General features: G+C 42.6%; 1 protein-coding gene and 1 long non-coding RNA gene across 5 annotated transcripts in view; one reads left to right on the plus strand and one right to left on the minus strand.

Annotated features, from left to right (window-relative positions):
- MRPL39 (mitochondrial ribosomal protein L39) overlaps positions 1 to 27,001 on the plus strand; it is a 73,793-nt gene that overhangs the window by 34,750 nt on the left and 12,042 nt on the right. The window contains exon 10 of one of the 4 annotated variants that reach the window (XM_049858548.1): positions 1,196 to 8,778. The exons of the other annotated variants lie outside the window; for them this stretch is intronic. Coding sequence (XP_049714505.1) covers positions 1,196 to 1,210 — 15 coding nt within the window. The 3' untranslated portion in view covers positions 1,211 to 8,778. Of the gene's footprint in view, positions 1 to 1,195; positions 8,779 to 27,001 lie in introns of those variants that run through there. 4 annotated transcript variants of the gene reach the window in all.
- On the minus strand, positions 12,960 to 20,733 carry LOC126061778 (uncharacterized). Its single transcript, XR_007513880.1, has 3 exons — positions 20,602 to 20,733; positions 13,086 to 13,618; positions 12,960 to 12,998 (listed from the first exon to the last, which is right to left on the minus strand). It is a non-coding gene; the product is annotated as an uncharacterized LOC126061778 (long non-coding RNA).

Raw genomic sequence — 27,001 nt, forward strand, 5'->3', positions numbered from 1 at the left:
TCTTTTTATCATTAAGTGATAACCCTTTCTATTCTTAATAATGTTATACCCTCCTCAATCTGGTTTCCATAATCAGTTTTTTCTTTAGTTATATTAATACTGTTACACTAGATTTTTGTTAGTATTTGCCTAGTATGTTTTTCTATCCCCTTTCAACCCCTTAATGTCATTACGTTTTGTCTTTTGAAAAGAGTATAAAGCTAGCTCTTTTTTTTTTAATCCAGTTGTGGAATCACTATCTTTTAATTAAGAGATACATTTTAATTCATTTATATTTTACTGTGATTACTGATGTACTTTTACCATCTTACTTGGTTTTTCTCCTTCCATTTTTTTTCCTTTCCTGCCATATATTGGATTGATCCAATTTTTTCGCCCTTCCTTCCCACTTTGTTTTAGAAGTTACACATTGTTTCTATTTTTTCAGTACATAGTATTCCATTTATGTGTGTGCCATAATGTAGTGCATCAGTCCCCTATTGATGGTTAATTTCTAATTTTTGCTATTATAAATAACACTTCAATGAATGACCTTGTACATACATGAGTCCACACATGTACAAGGAGATCCATAATATAAATTCTTAGAGGTGGTCCTATAGATCAGAAGAATGTATCTTTTAAGTTTTGTTAAATAAAGGTAACATAAGTGTTAAGATAAGTTTATATATTAAGCAGATTTTAGATTTCATACATGGTTAAATATATTGAAGGAAAAAAAAAGACACGAAAAACAAACCCATTGCCATGGAGTCAATTCCAACTTATAGCAACCCTACAGGGCAGAGTAGAACTGCCCCATAGGGTTTCCAAGGAGTGGCTGGTGGATTCGAACTGCTGGCCTTTTGGTTAGCAGCTGTAGCTTGCCGTAGTGCTTAACCATTGTACCACCAGGGCTATTGAAGGAAAGGGAAAATATTTAGTTTCGGGGAGGCTGCTACTGTGATGTTATTTCTAAGAGTTCTTGAAGTTGGATATTCTTGATCCTTGAGCTGAGTAATGAATCCATTCAAGTCGACCTGAAATTGGGACACACATATGCCAAGTACAGGCAGTCAGCAACTTCAGAACAAGTTGTGCTTCCAAAGGCAGTGGAGAATTGGATATATTTTCCCATTCAGTTTAAGCAACTCTGACAAAGGCCCTAAGCTGGGTAGAATACAGAAAAGCTTAAAATAATATTCCTTTCCTACAGGAGCTGCTACTCTAGAAGAGGATGATGTGTACACAAATCACAAAGGTGGGGGAATAGAGTGAAGCACTTTACTTATTAAACTGTACTTTGGGAAGACAGAGGAGAGTGATCACTTTCGGGTACACCCCTTTTTGAAGGTGTTGTACTATGTGTTAGGCAGGGACTAAGGGTCTGCTGCTGAGCTGCCGGCATCTGGGAAAGGGTAGTTTTGGGATGATGGTCTGCCTGTGGTCTTGCCATTGTCATCTGGGCTGCCAAATTAGAAGCCTTGAGCCTGGAACATTCCCTGATAACAGAGGCTGGGAACTGAGCCTCCTTCAGTCCTGGTTTCTTCTTATCAGGGAGACTCCTTCTCTGTTTTTGAGCTTAATGAATAGCTCTTTGTTCTGCTTATGTGTGCGGTGTCATAAGGCACCTGGCCAACCTCATTACTGTATCTATTCCCAGTGGGGAGGGAACAGTGTTTCCCAAATGCAACATGAAGGGTGTGTGCAGACCACCAGCCCTGCATCGGCTGCGGAGAGTGACCTGCTGGCCCACTATTAAAGCTAACCTTGCTCTTCTGTATATAAGATTGTTCCATCCGATGCCCATGTGTAACTTGTGTCTTTTTTGGCGACTCTGGACCTTAGCTCAGCAGGTAGGATTCTCATAAGTGTAAATTGGCTCTAATGACTTTTGAAGCCCCAGCAGCACGAGGGTGGGAGGCTGTGATAGGATGGCACCACACTTTTCGATGGTTCCATTAATCAACTGATTTACAAGGCAGGACCCTGCCCCCACTCCCTTCTCACTGACTTTCCCTTACTGCTGCTCTAAGCAGCAGCTGATGGCGTGGGGCTAGATCATACAAGGTCATCAGCTGGTTGCAGCTGGTGGTAGAACACAGGGCAGCTGGTTTCAGTGGGGTATTATTGAGAAGGTTAGGGTGTTTTTGGCAGGGAAAGATGATGAGACTTGAAATACAATTGCTTCTTATCCCCACAGAGGTCAAGAATAGCATAGGGCATTTATCAGCCCACGTTGCAGAGTCGTTACATACAATGGAGCATGTAAACAGACATGAGATTTGTATGTTGCAGAATTTCTGCTGAGCGCCATTCCTAGTTACCACATAGACAGTAACCTGTGTATAAACCACTGTTTCTGAGAGTTGGTTTATGAACCACCTGCACCACCTGGTTAGCTTGTAAAAATGTAGATTCCTCAGCTCCATGACAGAATCATTTCTTGGGATGCAGCCTGGGAACCTGCACCTTGACAAGCTTTCTAGGTGGGAATCACTTCCTGTCTTATCAGTTATATGTAGAACTTCTCAGTCACTTGTTTGCTAGAATCCATAAAAAACAAACCTGTTGCCATCGAGTCAATGACAACTCATAGCGACCCTACAGAACAGAGCAGAACTGCCCCAAACAGTTTCCAAGGAGTGGCTGGTGGATTCGAATTGCTGTCCTTTTGGTTAGCAGCTGTAGCTCTTAACCATTGAACTTTTATTTACCAAAAATCACCCTTTTGAGCCAATGTGTATAGTAGAGTGAAATACCCACTGTATATTAAGCTCATTTCTGTTTTTAGAATTGGACTTGGAATAATGATGATGTGATCAAGTCAGTATATACTGAAGTGGGCTATGACCAGGAGAGACGGTGGTTCAGCCCTCAAGGGCATCACTGCCTCTAAAGCGGTCGTTCACATGCCAACACAAATACTTATGATAGAGTGACTTAAGGGCTAGTGAACTGGGAAATCCCTGAGCATTGCAGAGAAGGATGGAAGAATGACTGAAGATAGAAAAGATACCACTGAAATGACACTTCAGGAATCTACCTAGAAAAAATCCAGTTAGATGTATACTTAGCCAGGTGAGTACTAATTCTGGAACACCTTGATTTGTTCAAACACTACAGTAACAGGAAAAATAACAATAAAAAACCCTTTATAAGAACAATTATTTCCTTATCCTTAAACTACTACAGGAGAATTTGGAAGCCAAAGCAGAGAGTTGAACTCTTATGTACCAGTGTTAGCTCTTGGTTCCACTGTTGCCCAGTCCTTCTTAATGGGGGCCCCCACACTAGTTATTTTCAAATGTTTCCCATTTATGGACTCTGTTATTTTTCTTCAAGCTCCTTTTCTCTGTTCAAGTTCCCCCACTTTCTTTGAGGTACTGGGTGTCTTCTATATTCAGAAAATTTCTAATATTCTGTTTTCTGCAATCCCCTGACTTCACTTTTTTCCCTCTTATTCTTTCTTCTAGTCTCTTTTTCCTCTATTTTTTTAGTTACTGGATTCATCTAACTGCTGACAGTGAATAGACGAGGTCTGGGCTCTAATTCAGCCAATTTCTGGGGAAGTGGGTCAGATGCTAGACAACCCTCTTGCCATTCTCCTCCTGTTTAAAGCAACCTTGCCCTGTATAATTTAGTATTTGATTTAATTCAGTAAGCTAGGTCCAAAACTGGATTCCTGTTACCTTCTCCGCCCCCCACAGAGCCCACAGTCAGTTCTACCACCCCTAGCTATTTATTTAAAACAAAATCACACCCATTTCCTTGATACTTAAACATTTCCCCTACCCAAGCACACGCATCTAGTCTCACTCATACTTTGTGAAATTTTGGAATGACTGGGTATGTTAGTCAGAAGGAATCCATCTAATACCAGGAGATCAGGAACTAGAAGCTTCAGAATGTCGGGCAGCAGAAAAAACCCCAGCAACCCTAGAGGTATCTAGGTTCTCTAGATTGTCTTCATGGAGTTGTGGCTTGATCGGAGCTAAAGCATGCTTGGAGAGACCTACTGGGGTAGATCATTTGATTTAGATGACTTGAGATTTAAAAATTTTTTGTTTTTTAAATTTCATCTGTTTACGTTTTTAACTGTGGCTAGTAGAAAAATTTTATTTTTAGTGAAAAAATACACAACAGAACATACACGCATTCCACAAATTGTACAGTTCAATGATATAGGTTACATTCTTTGTACTGTCACCATTCTCACCGTCTGTACCCATATTGTTTCACCACCATTAACTTAGACTTACTGCCCCTAAACTTCTCATCTATGCTTGAGAGTTACTCTTGTCAATTTGGCAAGATTTCAAAGTTTTAAAGCTGGTGTTTATTTAACATAATGCTTAACAGACATTGTGCTAATGCTTAACACGCATTAACTCATTTAAGCTTTACTTTAAATTTACTACTATTACCATTTCACTGAAAAGGAAACTGAGGTTTAAAGAGAGGTAATTTGCCTAAGGTCATATAAAAACAAACCAGCAAAAAAACACCAACTGACTGCTGTGGAGTCAACTCTGATTCATGGCAACCCCATGTGTGTCAGATAGAACTGTGCTCCATAGGGTTTTTAATGGCTGATCTTTCAGAAGCAGACTGCCAGGTCTTTCTTCCGAGGTGCTTCTGGCTGGACTCAAACTTCCAACCAACCGGTTAGCAGCTGAGCATGTTAGCCATTTGCGCCACCCAGGGACCCCTAAGACCATGTAGTGCTCTACAAATCAGGCATTTCAGAGCACAGCTTTCTTAAAGTACCATTTTGATGCCCACAGCTGTTCATTTGAAGAGCAGGAAGGGAACGCTAGATTAGTCTTTTCCACAATCCTAATGTTCTATGACTTGGTAGCTCTAAGCAGCAAACGGGGTTTTGAAGAATTGGGACTCAAAACATGGATTCCTCTTGTAAATTCTCCCTGTAGTCCCAAAGAACACTCTTGAGGGTGACACTAGCTACATGGGGGCTCCATGGAGCCACACATTCATCTCAAGGGTAAGAGGAGAAATTTATCTTGGCAGCACAGACAACTTGAACAGAAAGGGGAGCAAGGCCCAGGGGGTGCCCTTAGCTGAGAACACTCTGTCCTAGAAGTCAGAAATATTCCCTTTAATGTCCTAATAATTTTTTCCCATTGTCCTTTTCTGTGGCAATATCTTCTGAAATTACAATTTGTACTTTGCAAAAGAAAAAAGGCCAAAACAAAAAAAGAAGTTATTTCAAGTCAACTAAAAGCAACTCCAGAGATGTATCTGGTTACGGTGAATAACTGTTCGGCAAAATAACTGCTAAGAGGAACTGCTACTACAAATATATATTACATTTTTTGGGGGGTTCTGCTAACTTAATTACAATTGGCTGGATATTTGTAAGTGATATAGTTATGGAGAAAGCTTGTACAAAAATCCAAATATTAAAATTTTTAATTAAATTGAATCACTAGTTTTTTTTCTAACAAACCGTGGGGACTAGTTCTCAGATTAATTTTACTACATCTTTTGTAGCATTTTGTATTTTACAAAGTAATTACCCATCTCATGTAAGCCTTACACTAACCCTGTAAGGGATCCCCATTCTATGGACTAAGAAACAGGCTAGAGAGGAAAAGTGAATTCTTTTACCCCATGCCATTGTTAAGTGGCTGAGCTATTGAACTTGAACCTAGATTTGGAACGTATTTTCAAATATGCTCCTTTTATTAAATCTTTGTATCTTATGGGGAAAGACAGGCAGCTGTTTTAGACATCATTTACCATGTTTATTGTTAATAATCTTTTTTTTAAAAACAAATTCAGTGCCATAGCCTTTTAATTCCTCTTTAAGATTGAAATAAAAATATTACTTTTTAAACTGAAAATCTCCAAATAGAAAATTGTTACACAGAGGAAAATACCAATTTCTAAGTCTGTTTTAAAATGTTGCCAGACAATCCACGATCTATAACTGGAGAATGGTAAAACCTGTTTCTGTTGAGTCGATTCTGACCCACAGAGACCCTACAGGACACAGTAGAACTGCCCCATAGGGTTTCCAAGGAGCGGATGGTGGATTCAAACTGCCGACCTTTTGGTTAGCAGCCAAGTTCTTAACCATGCACCACCAGGGCTCCAAAAAACCCACTGCCATCAAGTCAATTCCGACTCACAGCGACCCTATAAGGGTAGAATAGAACTGCCTCATAGGGTTTCCAAGGAGCGGCTGGCAGATTTGAACTGCCCATCTTCTGGTTAGTTGCCGAGCGATTAACCACTGCACACCAGGGCTCCTGGGAAAGGGTGGTCTTTCTAAATTTTTAGCTACAATGATATGGTATACATTTGCTTTAGAATGTGTTCATTTAGCCTATGTTTCTCCCAGTTGAGCCATTAAGAGTGTGCATGAACAAACCTTAACTTTGAACTAAAAATGACACAAATACATTTTCTAGTAAAGATAAAAACAAACATGTGGGCTTGAAGATTAAAGTAAATACAGACTACTGCAGACAGATCTTTTAAATGACGTTAACCTTAAAACTGAATTTAAAGTGGTACATCCCAGTGACCAGATTATGATTAACAGATTACAAAGAAGTAATAGAGCCGAAGTCTAAGTTTACCCAGCAGAGTGACTCATGCTTCTTGGTCTTCCTCCCACGCAGCCATTTGTTCCATGTGAGCGCTAGTAACAGGCATCATACGCTGTTAATGCTAACATGTAGGAGTTGCTTGAGGTAAAAACCCCTATCACGATTAGCATTAACAGCCTACAGCCTACAGGCAGCCTCCAGCATTCAGGGGATGAGGCATAAAGAATTTAAACCACGGATTTCCCCTTCCTGGTTCGCATCACCTGCAAAAGAGAGAGAGAGGTGGTTGTGTACTTCCATGCAGTTATAAAGTGGGTGTGATAGGATATAAATCTGAAAGCAAAAATAGACTTTATTTTCTTTTTAAAGAAATACCATCGCTGCTTGCTGTCGAGTCCCTTCCAACTCACTGTGACCCCATGTGCGTCAGAGTAGAACTGTGCTCTGTAGGGTTTGCAATGGCTGGTTTTTCGGAAGTAGATCACCGGTCTTTTCTTCCGAGGTGCCCCTAGGTGATCTTGAACTTCCAACCTTTTGGTTAGTAGCCGAATGTTTTAACCATTTGCACAACTCAGGGACTTCTTTAAAAAAAAAAAACCCAAGCCAAACCAAATCCTTGTCATCAAGTCAATTCTGACTCATGGCGACACCATGCATTACAGAGTAGAACTACCCCACAGGGCTTTCTTGGCTGTAATCTTATGGAGCACTCGTGGAGCAGGGGTTAAGAGCTACGGTGAGCTTTGGCTGGCAGTTCAAATCCACCAGCTGCTCCTTGGAAACCCTATAGGGCAGTTCTACTCTGTCCTATGGGGTCACTAAGAGTCAGAATCAACACAACTGCAACGGGTTTGGGTTTTTCTTTTTTAAATCTTAAGAGAAACAGGTTGTCAGGCCAGTAAACCCTGGGAAGAAATTCATTGAAAGAAAAGAATAGAGAAATTAGCAATGAAAAGATATTTTTATTTTTAAGTGTATTTTAAGACTATTTTTTAAAATTGTTTTAAATTCTATCATATAGTTGTGAATATCATCTTTTAAACAAAATAAAACAAACAGAACCTCCCCCCCCCCACTCTTCAAAGTTCCCAAACGCTAAAATCAAATGGGGGAGCTTGTCTTCTGACCCAGTATTATCTTTTTTTGATTTACATTTCACTTGAGAGCTGGACAATTTAAGTGAAAAGCCAAAATAGCAAAAATAGTGCTGTATGATTCATGGAAATTAAAACTGAATTAGCTCACCTGTTTCTAAAGGTAGGGTTCTGGCTAGATTGTCATTCCGTAATAAATAGTGGAGGCTCTACCTTTATTCTTCCAGGAAATATGATACAAACAACAGACGCCCTGCCTACAAACAAATCCATCTTAAAATGCTCCCGTCTGCTATTTAGAGATCCCTCTGGAGAAAGCACAACCCAGTGGCTTTTGGTTTTGACCTACGTTAAGGGAAGTTATGACTTAAGGCCTGCTCTGTGTCTTAAGCGACTTGCCTTCAGCGGCGAGTGGATTAAAAAAAGAAAAAGATGAATTTGATACTTCCTGTAAGAGTCTGATTTTACTCATATAAGTGACATTTCTGCCACAAGCGACTTTCTGGTTTCAGTGTTACTATAGCAGAACCTAGAAGTTAGAGTGTCATTCAAGTATGTGGTCGCCCTCAGCTCAAGAGGGGAACCACCTTCTCTTTCATTTAATAATGAAACCAGCTAGATGTGAAAAGGTGATTAAGTTCAAAAGAAACGTATGAAGTTAAAAATTCCCCAATGAATATATTTGGGCAAGGTAGAATATCGTGGTTGGGAAATTTCCAAACCAAGGAAACATATTATTCTTACTGAGAGTTTTTTTTATTATTTTTTTTTAACTTTGCTATTTTCTGAGATGAACTGTTTTCATGATGAAAGGCTTTGAATTCAATGGTGTCAGTTTGGGATTTTAGTTCATTTTAAAGATTTTCAGTCAACAAAGATTGTAAGGTCCTTAAAAATAAGGACTTTTTGTTCCCCCCTCCACATGACTAGGACACAGCAAATGCTCAAAAAATACATATTAACTTACTGGTGTCACTTTCCTCTTGACCAGGTATAATTCACCTGCTGTCAAAGAGGTATGTCTAAGCCATGTTTCAGGTGAATTGCTTGCATAGTATTCTACCTATAAATTTTACACCTGTTCTTTACAGGCAAAAATCTAGGCACAGGTATTAAAAGAAATAGATTTAGTGTAATAATTGAAGTTTTTTCTCTTTTACCATTTTTTTTTTTTTTTTGCTATACGTACGAACTACCCTATTTGAGTACTCACAAAAGTGGCAAGTATTTTTGATAATGTGCTGTGAGGGGTATTAAGAATTCTAACAGCTTTTATTATTTTATTGGTTCAAACTCTAAAGGTATGTTGGAATAAAAAAGCATCACACAATTCCCCTTTAGTTCTCAATGCTCGCACAGAAACTTTGTGATACTGTCAACTTCTTAGGTGTAATAAATACCGATAATTCAGAGAAATGAGCAGTTTGTCTGAATAGACTATACAATCTTAAGTCTCACTGAAAACACATTAGCCAAAGCATCACTGCCATGAGGAAAGAAGTGACAAAGTGGCTCTTTCTGGACTCTGGACTCAGTACAGCCTCCCAGCTGTACTGAGTGGCAGAGGATGAAGTATACACAATTACGGACCCTGCCATTAGTACTGATAACCAAGTGATAAGAATATGATAAACATCATTTGCTAAGGATAGCAATCAAGAGAAATGTATGGATTCTACAGTATAAATTAAATTGGGGGTCTTGACTAAGGTATTTCTGCAGACATACACCAAACCCTCTCGCTCCACAATGCTTGTAGGCATACAACATGAAATACTCGCTGTCAAAATAAGCTGCCCTCTTGCACAATTCTCTTCAGTAGCTAAAGTTGGATTCCAAGTTCAAAGGAGGTTACTTGAAAGAATTTATTGCTGCTTGAGTGTCAAAACCATTCATTCTCACCTTAGATAAGAAGCTACCAAGTTTATACTGTATACCAGATAAATAATAATACCGACATCTTTCATTCTATGGCAGGCTACTTTTCTTCTGGTAATGAGTACAAAACTGAAAGCAGCATTCCAGGAATTTTTCCTGAATTTCTGCTTTTCTAAAGGATGCATTTTTTTTTCTGGGGGAAGGGCATATGGCTTCAATATATCCTTTTATTCTTACCTGACTGATTTGGCAGGAGAGAATATATATTCAGAGCTGAACATGTCCCTAGTTTGCCACTAAGGGTCTCTTTTTACAGATAGATCATGTTACTTCCTTGCATAATTTTATATTTCCCTCTATTTCCATATTTTTCTATTTATTCTCAATGCCAACTAAACATCTTCAGACCAAAGAAACTGCGTGTCGTAATGTTTTCTTAAAAAAAAAAAAAAACCCACCAGTGATTCAATTTCATAACCAAAACCATGAAGTGACAGCAGTGAATTTATTCATCTTAAACTATAAAACTCTTGGAAGCTATTCATTTGTTGTTATAAAGTGAATGTATACCTATTTCTACTGAGAGCCACGATTCTGTACTGATACAGCAATACCAATTTTAGCTCCAAAACCATTTCAATAGGTGGAAAGTCATGTAGTTGATGTTTTTGAAGATGATAATTATTGAGTTTAGATAATTTCCTTTAAATATTTTCCCATTTCTATTTAAATTTTCTGTGTACCAGTCAAAACCATAATCATTACAATGCAGTTCAATGGTGATTCCTATTTACATCGATTCACTAAAAGTAGCTGGGGCGTAATTGTGTATGTGAAAGCAGTATTTGGCTTTACCACCAGAATTTATTCTAATTCAATTCTCTGTATCCTGAAGCTGCTGTTTTGGTTTAGGTCGTGAAAGCAAGCAGGAAAGGCTAATACAGTTATGCAGAAATCAACATCCTAAGAGACTTTGGATTGGTCATAGTTAATTTTTGGAATAATAGTTTTTTGGTTACCTTTTGTCCTAGGTTCAAAAGACGATGGTGGCTGAAAACTTGATACCGCAAGGATCTTCCTCTCCCCAAATTCTCCATCTGTCATAGAGCTTCCCTTCCATCTGTGGTTGTTAGCTGCTATGGAGTCAGCCCCAGACTCATGGTGACCCCATATACAAGGGGACTGGACCATTGTGATCCACACGGTTTTCACTGGTTGATGTTTTTCGGGAAGTAGATTTCCAGGCCTTTCTTCCTAGTCTATCTCAGGCTGGAAGTTCTGCTGCACCTGGTTCAGCTGCATAGCAACACACAAGCCTCCACCGACAGACAGGTGGTGGCTGCACACGAGGTGTATTGGCCGAGACTTGAACCCGGGTTTGGTGAGAAGTCTGCTGCTGGACCCCCACTGCACCCCTCCTCCCCTTCCCTCTTCTGGTCTGAATTTCTTACCATTAGACCATCTCCTTTGAGTGGGAGAACTAAGGGGGCAGGTAAGGTCTCAGGTAGGCTCTTCTTGAAATACAAGTAAGTTCTTTGGAGGAGAAAAAGTCAGGTTGAAGACCCTCCTGTTGACACACCAACTTAGCCTTGTTTACCAGGTTAGGGAGCTTGTCCGCTTTGAAAGCAGAGCTCACGGACCGAGAGAGGACTCAGGGTAGATAAAGTTAAATGAGAGGGCATGAGGGGTCTGGAGGGAAGACTGGAAGGGACACCCAAAACGGTCAAAAAGCTCACCCTTTTCATGTCCAGCATAAAATAGCCACAACGTTAAGTATCTGAAACAGCATCGCCTTATTTTTAGTTCAGCTCAGCTCTCTGTTTCAACCTCTCTCTATGCTATAAAATCTCACACTAAGTGTTGGATTTCTCAGTAATTCTTCACAAAGACTTCCGATATTCTCTGACAAAAAGCAGCATTAAGCGAACGGTTTTCTACAGTGTGTCTATCTGTGTAAACTTTCTCATGTGCTTTCTGTAGAACATGCTTCTACAGTGTTACATCTCAGTAACTGACAGTATAGATAAGTCAACCTCCGTGCTATCAGGAACCAGGGCAAGGACTATTAAATGGCCTCCCCTTGAATTCACGCGAGTTCTGTCATTGAAACGGGATTAAATGTGTCATGCTTCTGTCCCTGATTAAGATCATAACTCATTAGCACACAAATGCAACATATGAAAGTAAAATGGATCATTTTGTGTTACTGCCATAAATTTATAACATCCCTTCTCTTGATAAGGGGCTCTGGAGGCGCAGTGGTTAAAGTGCTCGACTGCTAAGTGAAAGGTCCGCAGTTCGAGCCCACCAGCTGCTCCGCTGGAGAAAGATGTGGCAGTCTGCTTCCACAGAGATTTACAGCCTTGGAAACCCTATGGGGCAGTCCTACTCTGTTCTATAGGGTCCAATGAGTCAGCATCGACTCCAAGGTAGTGGGTTGGGTTCCTCTTGATATTTTAAAATTCAGAGCTGTTTCTTGAAAAGACCAGTTTGACCATAAAACAGCTTTAACATAACTTGCCTTTCCATGTTTTGAGAATTTAGAAAACGAGTGTTTTCAAGGTATATGCCAATCATGATATTAACACATAAAACTAAAAGCGGAACGTATTTTTGAACTGTCTCAGAAGACAGACAGTATGGATATCGCACTGTAGAAATTTATATCGAGCGACCCTTTGATTGTGAATGCACAAAATTGGCCCTAAAGGATTACTCTGCTTTTCCCCATTTGAAAACCATGACACTTTTACTGAAATGACTTGTGGAACGTATTTACAAGCTCAGTAGCTGTGCCGATACTTTTATTTGGGACCGTAATTACTACCGTCACTCTTCAGGTAAGGACGTGGAAAAAAAACCCAGTTAGGTGTTTTTCCCCAGGAGTCATTCGGTGGAGTAAGCAAGGGAACAGGAATAGAGCCAGCCAAGTCCGGGTCTCTCCCCGGGTTCAGGGCATCCCAGAGAAGGAAGAAACCATGAGCTGATTGCAACATTGATAGTGACCCTATAGGTCGGCAACAGGTTTGGTTTTTTGGTTTTTGAATAATATAAAGTAACTTTTTCATGTTATGCTTCCATAAGAGACTTTAACAATAATTTTTTTGTTTTTCATTTACTTTTGATATCCTCCTTTTTTTTTTTCCTCCCTGGAGGTGGGGGTGACATCAGTTATCTAGCCTAGGTGGTTTGTGTACCCTTTAAGGGTCATCTCTTCTATGAAAGGTCCCTGAGGGAGCAAATGGTTTGCGCTGGACTACTACCTAAAGCTTGATGGTTCAAATCTACTCATTAATGCCATGAAAGAAAGACTTGGCAATCTGCTTCCATAAAGATTACAGCCAAGAAAACCCTGTGGGGTAGTGCCACTCTGTAACGCCTGGGGAAGAAGAAAACCCTGTGGGGGAGCGCCACTCTGTGACACCTGGGGAAGAAGAAAACCCTGTGGGGGAGTGCCAGTCTGTAACGCCTGGGGAAGAAGAAAACCCTGTGGGGTAGTGCCACTCTGTAACACCTGGGGAAGAAGACCCTGTGGGGGAGCGCCACTCTGTAACACCTGGGGAAGAAGAAAACCCTGTGGGGGAGTGCCACTCTGTAATACGTGGGGAAGAAAACCCTGTGGGGGAGTGCCACTCTGTAATACGTGGGAAGAAAACCCTGTGGGGGAGTGCCACTCTATAACAGGTGGGGTCACCATGAGACACAATTGATTTGGTGGCAAGGCTTTTTTTTGGGAGGGGAGTGTTTTCTTCTATGAGGCCTCCTCTGTGCACTTTACTTCACAGTGTTTAACCTCAACATTGAATTTCAATCAAATGTCTCATTTAGAACTTCTTACACGTTATCTATTTATTAGTTATACAAACCAAACAAACCCAAACCACTGCCATCGAGTTGATTCTGACTCATAGAGACCCTTTAGGACAGAGTAGAACTGCCACACAGGGTTTCCAAGGCTGTATAACTCTAGGGAAGCAGACTGCCACGTCTTTCTTCCATGGAGCCGCTGGTGGTTTCAAACTGCCTACCTTTCAGTTAGCAGTCCAGTGCCTTCGCCATTGCGTCACCAGAGTACAGGGCCCCATATATCTGGTATCAAAGGAAAATTTCACTTTTATATTTCTATAGACCATAGTTCACATAATATACATATATATATACACGCACACATATATAGGGAACTCTGGTGGCTCAGTGGTTAAGCATTCAGCTGCTAACCAAAAGGTCAGCAGTTCAAATCTCTCCCTATATATATTTTATAATGGCCTCTAGCAGAGAAGAATTTGTATATTGAGAAGTATGTTAAACCGAGCATGTTCGGTGAACAGAACGTTTGAATTTGATTTTGCCTTTTTAAAAATTCATTTTCTTACAATGCTGCCTATACGGGACACCCTGTGTTATAAGGAAAGACCCCAGGCATTTTGCAAAATGCCTTAAACATACCACGCGATGGCTGTACTTGGTGTGCCTCAAGATGTCTCTAGGCCTGATTCTGTGCGTACTCTTAGGCACCAGATATACTTACTCAAAACTGTTCCTCAAACATACATGGACTTGCCCATCTTGCCTCACTGTCCCTTTGCCTTATTTCTGTCTCTGATAGCAAACTCCTAGAAGATGGGTTCTCTTCACCTCCTGGGGTAACTCTCTCTTTGGGTCTCCCCCTCAGTTCTCTCTCCCTCTCTCGAGCATTTGGGTCACTTCTCCATCAGAACATTCATCACACTGAAACCAGACCAAACCAACTACCATTGAGTTGATTCCGACTCATGGCTAGCCCATGTGTTTTAGAGTAGAACTGCACTCCGTAGGGATTTCAGTGGCTGTGATCTTTTGGCAGCAGGTTGCCAGGCCTTTCTTCTGAGGTGCCTCTGGGTAGATTCTAACAGACCAACCTTTTGGTTAGTAGCTGAGTGCTCAACCATTTGAGCCACCCACAGGCTCCTTTTATCACATTACACTGTAATTATGTCAAGTGCCTCTTCTATAGTGAGAGACCGGGTCTTACCTTAGTGCTTGATGCGTAGCAAAACCCAAGAAACCAAACTCATTGCCGTTGAGTTCATTCCGACTCAAAGCGACCCAACAGGACAGAGTAGAGCTGCCCCATAGGGTTTCCCAGGAGCAGCTGGTGGATTCAAACTGCAGACCTTTTGGTTAGCAGCTGAATGCTTAACCACCGTACCACCAGGGCTCCGGTACATAGCTAACAATAAATGCTTTGAATAAATGGATGAGATACTCAAAAGACATTTCCATTTGTACAACTGGCTTGAATTTGACACTGGACCACTTCAGTATGATTTAACTGATATGCAGATTCTTGGAGAATTAGTTTAGTAGAAGCTTGTCAATGTGGAAAAATACTAATGAGATTCATTAATATTTCGGATTAATATTGGACCCTCTTAGAGAATTCTAGGTTTGGATCTCAGTTTGAGGATACTACTAGACATAATAATATGGAGTTGTGGGTAAAAGATTTTGTTCCTGTTTTTGTTTTTTTAAGCTACACCTGGATGCCACAGTCATATGTTTTGGTTGTGCAGGAGCATGTTCTTATTTTTAGGAGATAGGTGCTGAAGCATTCAGACATGAGACGCCAGGTTTGCATATAGATACAGACACAGAGAGAGAGAGAGAGAAAGAGAGAGACAGAATGGGACAGACAGCCATGAAGCCAATGTGGCAAATGTTAATAACTGGTGAATCTAAGCTAAAGGTCTGGAGGTGCTCATTTGATCTGTTTTTTTCAACTTGGCCAGAGTTCCATTCCTGACTCCACCAATTTTACTAGCTGTGTGGCGTTGGGCAAGTTAATTAACCTCTTTAAGTCTTAGTTGCCTCTCTAAAAATGGAGATAATGATAGAACCTATTCAAAAGGTTGTTGTGAGGATGAAGTGGCATAATGAATGTAAAACATTTAGCCCCTTGCCAGGCCCCAAATCAGGGCTCAATGGACACTGGCCACAGTATTGATGGCATCCATCATCCATACTTGCTGAGCACCTGGCAAGTGTCTGTCTATCACGTGGTCCACTTGACAGTTTAAAAGCATAAGATACATTTGCTGTTGTATAACTGAATCGTATAATTTCAAGGTTATCTAAAATCATGTGCCAGCCAAATTAATTCTTTAGCTTATGCTAATCTCTAAATCACAAAGTAACTACTAAGGTTACCAAAATGTTTTCATGGAAATAATTTTCTAAAGTATTTTATTAGTTTTTCTTTTGGAAAAAGGAGAAAAACGCATTCTGAGACTGTTAAAAACTTTTTAAAAAATAAGAAGAACTTTTCTACTCTGTCAAGAATTTTTACAGATGGCTTCTCGGCCTTTTGGCTAAGATCAAGTGAAGAAGTATTAGAGACCACTTTGTACATATGTCCTTTACTTTCTCAGGCTGTTTTTATATCTCACCTTCCAAACTGGTTACTTGAAATATAACCAAGCAACCAGTTGCTGTGCAGACGGGCCCCACATGTATACTGACGCAGAGTAACAGTAAACACTAATACAGGGCTGCCTGTGAGCCAGTCACTGTCTGAATGCTTTACCTACTTATTTCTCCTAACAACCTTAGGGATGATTAGCGTTATCCTTCCCATTACACATGGGGGCACTGAGGCACAGGCAGGGAAGCAACTTGTCCAAGGTTAAGCAGTCAGTAAGGACAGGCAGTCTGCTCTATGGTGGCCTGCCTGACCGTGGACGAGCAATATTCCATTTTGTTAAGACAATAGAACCTGTATTTTGTATAGAACAGTCCCATTTACAGAGAAATGGCACGAATGCCGTTTTACATCACTGTTTCACCTTACCTAAACATCAGCGTCACAGTTGCATCCCATCAGCTGTCTGCTATCCTCTGCTAGTCTTTCCTTCTAGCAGTAAGTTCACCCTGCCTACCCATGGGTGGTGATTCTTTTTCAGAATTAGCAAAAATATTCCCAATCTATCTTAAACCATAGCCACTTGACCGACATTAAGCCTCATGTTCTGGCGAGTCCATAGGACCCCAAGGGTAGTAATTGTGCCTTTGGGGAATCAAGTGTTTTTCCACTTTGCTAAGTGCCTCGGAGTCATGTGTGAGCCTGCACAACAGCTGAGACGCAGCCGGTGTTAATTTGAGGATAAATGTGCTTTCGGGGTGGTTTTGCTGGAGGCCCTGGATACTCTAAGCCCAAAGACACTGACTGATGGTCAAACCTTTAGTGGTTCATGGCAGGTGAGAATTATATGGCAGCAATCAAATTAAAAATGCTGTGTTTCCTTAAGTCTGAGATAAAAGGAATATATAATAAAAAGATGTAGTCAGTCCAAAGGTGGGATAAAAAGAGGCTTTAAAAAATGTTAACATTTTTTCCTTGAGGAAAAAGCATTTCACAATTTTATGACCCTGTCCAATTTCAGGGAATGAATGGCAGTTTTGCACTCAGTAAGACTCAAACCCCAAAAAACCCAAACCCGTTGCCATTTTGTTGATTTCGATTCCTAACCACGAGTCATAAGAGTAGCAAAGGAAACAAACTACAGGATACAGTCTATAAAGTCATTTAAATTTATCCCAGTACTTACTTACCCTGATTCTCTCTGGCCAAAGTTGTCTGTTGTTAGCTGCCCTCAGAGTTGCCCCCGGCCCCCCCCACCATGTACAATGGAGGCTATCAATTCACTGAGTCCAGCTGTGTCTTAGAAGATCTATGAACGTGAGATGGACAGTCATGCTAGAATCAAAGAATTTCATCAGCTTCAGGGAATTCAGAGATGATTCAGTCCCAGCCACCCATTTCAGAGATGAGAGAAATGAGGCACAGGAATGGGTACTAGAAACACACCACGATTCTCAAGCTGGCACTCCTTCCACAATTCCAGGCTTCCCCACTGTGGCATGGAACCCTAACGTCACAGCAATCAAGCTATTAGAATCAGTAACTTCAGCCAAGCAGCAGCCGGGTTCTCACAAAAATGTAGAGACCCCCCTAGTCAAGGACAGAGGTGCTTGGTAACTCTCCACCATCCAAGCCATTCAGTTTTACTAGCTCTAAGAATAGGGATCAGGGGAATGGCCCCCAGGAGGGCCACATTGAAGATTCAAGGAAGCCTGGAGCCTGCTGGCATTGGACGCAAAATTATGTGAGAGGATTTAAATTACGGGAAAAGTGTTCACCACTTCCATTAGATTTCCAAGGAGGTAGGAAAAAGGGGGTAAGAACTATTACTCAACATGTAAAATAAAACCTCCTTTACGTTGAATGGTAGATCTTAGTCATGACATCAATGAGCCGATGAAAAGCTTTTTAAAAAGTTAAAAGGAGACCTTTCTGGGGTGGAGTTTGTGATTCACAGAAGATGGATTTGATGAGATGTCATCAAAAGATTGTCATTTTCCACATTTGCACATGGAAAGTAAAGAAGGGCCAAACAAACGGCACATTCTAATCACCTCAGGTATCGACGTCACTGTGATTGAAAGGACATCAAATAGTGCAGAAATGTACCGTCAGCTTTCACTCTAATCTGTAAGACCCGTGCGGGGAGGGCTGTGCCTGTCCAGCTTCCCATTGTCCTGCGGGCATCCAATGTGGCCCCTGCCCAGGTGGGACATGACGACCGCCTCTCATAAAGAGAACATGGTATTTAGGAATTTTAGAAAAATCAGTAAGTTACACTCTTCACAAATGATTAACCAGGTAAAAACAAGAGTAGTAGTGCGTACAAACATCAACCACTGTTCTGCCCCAAAGCGCCTGTAAAACTCATCCAACACTAATGCTTCTCTTTCTTTTTAAGTGTGGTTAGGAAGCTGGCTTCTGTGGCCAGCGTGAGGTGACCTCACTGAGTGAGGGAGCTGAAAGGCCATTAGGAATAGTCCATGTGGCAGAAGGAATTACTGATTGGGTTTTGGTCCACTAAAGAAAGATCCACGTCTGGACCCTTTGCCCCATCTGTATCTCAAAGCAGGCTTTACCAAGGGCTTAGTGACACTATCAGGAGGCAATGGTGCCTCAGTGGTAGAATTTTTGCCTTACATGTGGGAGACCAGGGTTTGGTTCCTAGCCAGTGTACCTCATGGGCAGCCACTGGCCAGATGTCTGTCAGTGGAGAGTTGCGTGTTGCTATGATACTGGACAGGTTTCAGCAGAGCTTCCAGACTAAGACAGACTAGAAAAAAGGGCCTGGTGATCTACTTCTGAAAATCAGCCAGTGAAAACCCTATGGATCACAACGGTTGATCGCAGTCGATCACAGGGACGGTGCAGGACTGGACAGTGTTTCATTCTGTTGTGCATGGGGTCCCTATAAGTTGGAGGCTGACCTGAATGTGGCTAACAACAACAGTGGCCTTATTAGAGAAAATACAAATTATTTGAGCCACAAGGTCCTCATCAGTAAAATTGGGTAACACCACCTGCAATTTCATATCATTGTGACTACCAAATTAGACAGTAGACAGGAAATTGCTTTGAAAACTTTATAGCTTATATTTCTGTTCCCACAGATAAGCAATTTGCCAGACAAGACCACGAGTATTGATTTTTTTTAAAAATCAGTCCTATGATTATTAAGAGTTGCGGCTGCCCTAGTTCATCTAGATTATACATAATGTTAAAAAAAAAAAAAATCCCAAACCTTTTGCCATTATGTTGATTCTGACTCATGGTAACCCCATGTGTGACAGAGTAGAACTGCTCCATAGAGTTTTCTTGGCTGCAATCTTTCTGGAAGCAGTTTGCCAGGCCTTTCTTCCACAGAGCAGCTGACTGGACTTGAACTGCTAACTGCTGTTTGCAAACCACTTGTGCCACCCTAAAGCCATATGAAAGATGTTTTACTTCAGAGACACGAAAGATGATGAAACAGTAACTGTGGCTTTGAAATATCAACATATTGTCACATAAGAAGTACATGTCCGTTTGACCTCATCTGCTTGATACTGACTGTAAACTAAATTATGAGAATCATTAGACTACCACTGGCTTCTTCAAATCACACAGTCCTAATTTGCTGTGTGATGCTGGAGAAGTAACTTCACCTCTCTGGATCTCAGATCTCACATTTTTTTAAAACGTGGGATGGATTTTGTGTTATATCTTTGTCAGCGATCAACTTCAGTAATTCCAGGATATATTTTATTCACAATGTACCAATATGCCGGTTTTAGATGACACACAGCTCTCTTGGGAGCTGCAAAACAGGCAGGATAGAGACCCACAAAGGTTTTGCGAGAATAAAGAAAGATAGCCAATGTGGTCTGCAAGACTAGGGCCAGGCCCAGTGGCGGCACATACATCCAAAAACTCACTGAATATTTGCCCAGTCTTCACGTCTGCTAAACCAAGGCAGTTGATATCTAAAACGTTAGGATTCCAAACTTTTTTTTAATTAAGGCATATTACAAATAAGTTAGTTTTCAAAAGAAAATAACCGAAACACGTTTAGAAGGCAGTTTCTTTTGAGATCCTGTGCCTCAAGTGTGAGGAGCCCTGGTGGTGCAGTGGTAAAGCCCTGCGGTGCTAACCAAAAGGTCGGTGGTTGGAACCCACCAGCTACTCTGCGGGAGAAAGATGAGGCTAGTCTGCTTCCCTAAAGATTACAGCCTTAGAAACCTTATGGGGCAGTTCTACTCTGCCCTAGAGGGTCACTATGAGTCGGAATAGACTGGAATGGACTGGACGGCAAAGGGTTTTGGTTTGGGCCTCAAGTGTGTATTTGCAAAGACCACTTCTCTGGCCATTAGACTGGCCCTGGGCCATGCCACAGGTACGGTCCTCTACCAACTAAGGAAACTCTGCAAAGAAGACGGACCTTCCCTTTTCTCCCCTCCTTGCCACCCCCTATCCCCCTCCCCATCCACTGCGACCTCTTGACCCGTGGGAGGGTGAAACCCTGTCTCCCTCCCGGCCGGGCAGGCGCACGTGGGGCCGGTTGGGCGCGCCAAGCCACGTGCCCTCCGCCCCCGCCCTGGTCCCGGGCCGGCCGGAGGGAACCGTCCAGCCCCGGGCCTCGGCGTCCCGGCCGCCGCGCGGAAGAGGCCGAGAGAGGGAAAAGTGAAGTGGGGCGTACCTGCCGGGCCAGGAGCGGCTTCCTTCCTTCCTTCCGTCCTTCCCGCGCTCCCTTTGTTGGGCGCTCCGTCTCCTCCCTGCGGAGGCTGCAGGCGCCCCGAGGTGGCCCCGGCGCTGCGCCCCGCTCGGCCGCGCACAGGAAGCCCGCGCCTGTGAACGCGCGACCCTTTTATACCCACTTGTGACTCATAACCCATCAGACGCCTTTGCTGTAAACCCCCCGCCTCGCCCCCCTCCTGCCTGTTCTTGGAACCTACTGCTTCAAAAACTTTTTTCTTTTTAAAGGAAAAGTCGAAAAAGCCCAGCGCCCCGAGGATTGGTGATTTCCCCCTTTCCCTTGCTCATGGGTCATTCTGTGTGTGTGTGATTTTTTTTTTTTTTTTTATCGTCTTGACACACGCCGCGTACTTTCCTGCCCCAGCGCAGCGAGGCTGGGGCTCCAACCTTTGTTCTTAATTAAGAGGAAACGCATTCAGATGACGGTCCAGACGCGCCACCCGAGTGTTGGGTCGGCTGGAGGGGAAGTTGCTACTTTTTGCAACTGGGGGTGGGGTGGGGGAGGGACAGGGTGTCTTTACACTCTCCTTGCTGGTGAGAGGGAGCCCAGAGAAAGCCAGTGGAAGGCTATTTCTCCCCAACAGAATCAACTGGAGGCAAGGGGGTCTCTAACAGAGGAAGAGAAGGCCCCCAAGTGACACCTGACATGTGCCCCCCCCCCACACCTTTCAAGAGTCAGCGTATAGTTTAGGATGTACACATAGGGTTTGAGTACGCTCGGACCTTGCCTACTTTCCAAATTTGTGCTTGGAGATAGTAGAATGCTGTTGCGTGTCCTGGAGTTGATCCCGACTCCGCGACCCTATAGGAAAAGGTAGAACTGCTCCATAGGGTAGGGCTATGAGTCACAATCAATCCCACGGACACAACAACAATCTTTATGGGTGGGGATCGCCAGGTCGCTTCCCTGGAGCCGCTGGTGGGTTCGAACTGCAGACCGTTCTATTAATAGCCTAGTGCTTTACCATTGCGCCACCAGGACTCCTTTTTTTTTTTAAATTAAATCCTGGGATATAGGACTTAAATTTTATTTAATTTTGGCATCACTAACACCGCTCCCACCTTCCCCACCCTCCTACTCCCCCCACCCCAAAAGCATATTCCTGGAGCGTATAAACCTAAACCAAACCCACTGTCCTCCAGTCTATTCCAATTCATAGCGACCCCATAGGACTAAGTATAACTATCCCGTAGAGTTTCCAAGGAGCGGCTGGTGGATTCCAACTGCCGACCTCTTGGTTAGCAGCTTTAACCAAGGCCTCACCAGGGTTTCCCCTGGAGGGTAGAGGATTCCATTATTTAATCTTGGCTTCATCAACCCTCCTTACCCTCCCCCACCCTACCAAAAAAAGGGCATATTTCTGGAGCAGGTCACTTGACACATTAAGTAGAAACGAATAAATCCATCAAAAACATGTCAAGTTTTTACTGCAGGCCTAGTTCAGCAACTCATTCATGTGTCTCAGTTTAATAACTTTTAGACTTTGAGGAAGAAGAAAGAGATGTGAGGGGAGGGGTGGGCAGGAGGGGAACACAAGAATGGACGGTGTCCTGATCACCATATGTGTGACTCATGCCTTTTTGTAGATAAGACAGAGCCACTGCTGGATTCAGGGCAAGTGCCCTATACTTGGAACCTCTACCCTAACGGCGGAAGGCATTTTAGAATCATTTGTATTGAATGGATGTTAGAGAACTGGCTTCTTGAACCCCTGAATGAAATGTCAGAGCCCAAAATGACTCAGTCCTTAATTTACAGATGGTCCAGGTTGGTTAAGAAACTTGGAAGCACTTAGACTTGTATTTCCCCTCTTCTTTATGATGTAAAAAAGAAGGAGCATAATGCTAACAACTCCCATTTAGAAAGCACTGACCCCTTGCCAGACACTGTTCTGTGACTCCCGGTGCAGGCTGATGCCTTCAGTCCTCACTATGATCCATCATGTCAGGGAGGGAGGAACATTATTACATCAATTTCCAAATGAGGAAACTGAGGCACAGAGAGATTAAACACTTTGCCTGAGGTCTTATTAGTAAATAGTGGAGCTGAGATTCAAGCCCAGCTCAGACTCAGGCTGCCTGCCTTCATAGTCTAGTTTCGATACTTGTCAAATCCAAGCAGCATCCCTGAGTGGGGGGAGAGCCACTCAGTGGGGGTAAGGGTTGAGGGAGGCCCATATGTAGCCTGGGGAAAGGAAGCTTGATGCCCACCTGGGTGACCATGTCCTTTTGCTGGTTATACCCAACCAAACCAAACCCAGTGCCGTCGAGTGGATTCCGACTCATAGTGACCCTACAGGACAGAGAACTGCCCCATAGAGTTTCCAAGGAGCGCCTGGTGGATTCGAACTGCCGACCCTTTGGTTGGCAGCCACAGCACTTAACCACTGTGCCACCAGGGTTTCCTCTGCTGTTTATAACACCTGTAAAATATTTCCAAATTAGGCTGAACCATCTGGAATTGGAAACCCTGGTGGCCTAGTGATTAAGAGATACAGCTGCTAACCATAAAGGTCTGCAGTTCGAAGCCACTAGGCGCTCCTTGGAAACCCTATGGGGCAGTTCTACCATGTCCCATAGGGTCGCTATGAGTCAGAATTGACTTGATGGCAATGGGTTTTTTCATCTGAAATTACCCATAGTTGACCTTTTTCACCGCCATAATGTCAATTTTACATAGTGCAATATAATACGAACAGGGTTTGTATTTTTCAGTGAAGGAATTAATTCCAGGATCATACGAAAACCTCCCGATTTTGGCCCTGATTTGTGACACCCTGCACAGTGGACATAGAATTGGGCTTTTGCAGTCAGGCAGACTTGTATTTGAAGCTAGCTCTAGCCGTGGGAACTGAGGGTTGGCTTTTCTGTGCCACCGTGTTCTCATCTGGAAAAAGTCTTCCAGTAGGGATGTCTTAGTTACCTAGTGTTGCTGTGACACTGGAGCCCTGGTGGTGCAGTGGTTAAGAGCTCGGCTGCTAACCAGAAGGTTGCTATTCAAATCCACCATTTGCTCCTTGGAAATTCCATGGAGTAGTTCTACTCTGCCCTATAAGGTTGCTAAGAATTGGAATTGACTTGACAGGCAACAAGTTTTTCTGTTTGCTGTACCACAAATGCTACAGGTGGGTGGCTTTAAAGAACACAAATTTATTTTCTCATAGTCCTGGAGTCTAAATGTCCAAATCAGGCTTTTGGCTGCGTCGGCTTCTTCTTTGTTGGTAGCCCTGTGTTCCTTGGTTCCTTGCCCATAGAGGCATCTGTTTCCCCCAATATTTGCGTGCCTGTCTTTGTCTATTGCTGCTGTTCCTGTAACTCAGAAGTGATTAGATTTAGGATTCACCCTAAACTGTTATGACCTCAACTGACTGATTACATTACATTACACCCACAGGTATAGGATATTCAGTACATATTGGCTGGGACACAATTCAATCCATAACAAGGGATATAATAACTAAATAAGATGAGGACTGCAAAGTGCTTGCTCCCAGTGGTAGCTTGAGAAAGTAAGGGCCACTTGCTGGGGCAAGTGTTGTCCCATGGATGTGTCTCTAGGCTTGATTTGGCTGGTTTCATCCTTCCACATCACTCCACATGCCCACCAGAGGCTGAGCGGTTCGAACCTCTGAATGACCTCCCGGATAAGAGTGGTACTTCTTGATAATGCTTGTTCGGGATAATGATGACTAGATTGTGGCAACAAGCGCAACTACGTATGAATGGAGACGCCTTGCTGAAAGCATCGTTGTAATTGGACTGCTCCAGGTCTGCTGGGCTTGGCCCTGGAGACACTCAACAGGTGAAAGGGAAAGAAGAAGCTTTATTTGGTTGGCCAAACAAAGGAGCACACAGGGACTTTGGTCACCTAGCTGCCTCCAAGAACAATAGCCCAAGCGGTTTACATGGGTTAAGTAAATTGGGTCTGGGGTCTTCAGGAGTGCCTTGAGGTGGGGCCAACTTGCTTATTGGTCTGGCCCCAAAAGGTGTTCCTAGGGCAGTCCGGCATTTCTGAACTTGTTCAGTTTAAAAATGGGGCAGGGTAGTGGAGGGCCTCTCAAACCCGATCTTAGGCTCGGACTCCTTGCTTCTGAAAGCCTTCCCCCAATCTTGGGATGCTAAAGTTTGGTTCCAGCCAGCGGGAGAAAAGTTCTGGGGTCACTCAGAGGATGGGGTCAATGGTTCTGTGCTTGTCAGGCGGGCCAGATCTAGTTTTTGCCAGTTTCAGCTCGTCCTGTGATTCTAGTCTCTTGTTTTCCTCAACTTGGCCAGAAACAGGAAGCATACTTAAATAAGGAGATAGCTTAAAGACAGGGAGCTAGTTCCTATATCATAGAAGGTGGCAGGCACAACCGTTTGTCTATTCAAGATGGCGGGCAGACCGCCGATCTCATCATCACTACCACCGTCATCAGTTGCTGTCCAGTCAGTTCTGATTCATGGCCACCCCATGTGTGTCAGTAGAACTGTGATGCATAGGGTTTTCAATGGCTGATTTTTTGGGGAAGTATATCATCAGGCCTTTCTTCCAAGGAATCTCTGGGTGGATTTGAACTTCCAACCTTTCAGGTAGCATGTTAACCGTTTATACTACCCAGGGTCTCTAAAAACACTATAACTTCATGGAATTCTGCAGAAAGCACAATAATCACAGGGAATATTAGGGATCAGGCTATAATTTCTCTCCTTAAAAAATAAATCTTATAAATAAATAAATCCCATAAATTCCCTGCTGAACTCATCTTGAATCTTTGTCCTCTAGAAGAATCTCCCTTATGAGAGAGACGTTTCTCAGAGTGGGTGATACTTTTTAGACAGTAGGTGAAGAAATAGACCTATGTTTCAGTCTGGGCCAGCTTATTTAATATAGCACAAGTTTTCAGGTCATGTTTGTTTACTCTGCTGGACAATAAAGTGGAGATAATTATTTCATAAACTCAGGGATGTTCTCTGTCCCTCAGGATGAAGTGGGTTCAGCTGCTTCCTCTGGATCCCATTGGTGGCGCAACCATAATTGATGCCTAAGGCTAAAAATGTTGCCTCCACAAGCTGTTTGACTTAATAAAGAGTGTTTTTATTTTTCATAGACAAAGGATCAGAGTTTGGTTTTTTTTTTCTTATAATAATTTAATTTTTTATTCCTTTCACTGTTTGTAACATTTTGGAAACCCATATCCGAAGTCTGTTTCCCTCACCCATGTTTCCTCTGTAATGAATTTTTGGCTTAGAGTGTTAGGCGATACTCTCAAACACTGGGATATCTTTCCCTTCAAGGAATGTACCCCAAAAAACTGAACCCATTGCTGTCGAGTCAATTCCGACTCATAGCAACCCTATAGGACAGAGTAGAACTGCCCCATAGAGTTTCCAAGGAGTGCCTGGTGGATTAGAACTGCCAACCTTTTGGGTTAGCAGCCGTAGCTCTTAACCACTACGCCACAAGGGATGAAGGAGTGGCTTTCTCTCTCTCTTCTTCATATAGATGAACTTTTCAAATTAGGGAGAATTAACCTTTTAGCCTTATCGTTCCCATTCACTTTTTCCCAAAGAATAGCCTGTAAATCAAAACCCATTGCCATAGAGTTGGTTCCGACTCCTATCAACCTTATAGGACAGGATAGAACTGCCCCATAAGGTTTCCAAGGAGAAGCTGGTGGATTCAAACTGCTGACTTTCTGGTTAGCAGCCAAACTTTTAACCACTGCCCCAGTGGGGCTCCAACCAAAGAAGAGCAGTGGAGTGAATTCTAAGCTCTGTGTAAACTTTTTTTACTGCAATGAATTACAGGCTCTGATCAACATCTCTATTGTCTAATTCTGTACCCATCAAATGTCTCATGAAAGTCCTTTTGTCTGTGTATTTGCTGCCTTCTGTCGATGATGTCTTTCATAATCTTAATGTTTAAACTTTTTTGTCAATGCAGATTTTTTGTCCCGGGGCCCATTTCTTCTTTTTTATGTTTTGGGAAGCTAGGTTGTCATGGTCTGTTGGAAAATTTCATATAATGGGGGAAGAATTAGGGTCTTGGAACCACACTGAGATTCTGAAAATATTTTGGTTCATAACAGCGTTGGTGGGAACCCTTGTGCTTCCAAGTTTACCTTATTACCTATGGACAGAATCCCTCCGTCCACCTCCCACACCCCTCACTTCACTTGGTTATCTGACCTCAGCCATGTTCTTATCTCAACGGGCCTGGCCCAGGGTTCTCAGCTTCGGTTGGTGAATTGATGAGTCACTAGTAGTAAATCACTCTCCACTTGTCTTTTTTTTTTTTTTTTTTTTTGTGGTCCCTGGTGTGACTGGGAAAACTCTGCACACCCGTACTGGCTCCTTTTGTGTTC

The sequence above is a fragment of the Elephas maximus genome, chromosome 18 (genome assembly GCF_024166365.1).
Source record: "Elephas maximus indicus isolate mEleMax1 chromosome 18, mEleMax1 primary haplotype, whole genome shotgun sequence".
NCBI lineage: Eukaryota > Metazoa > Chordata > Mammalia > Proboscidea > Elephantidae > Elephas > Elephas maximus.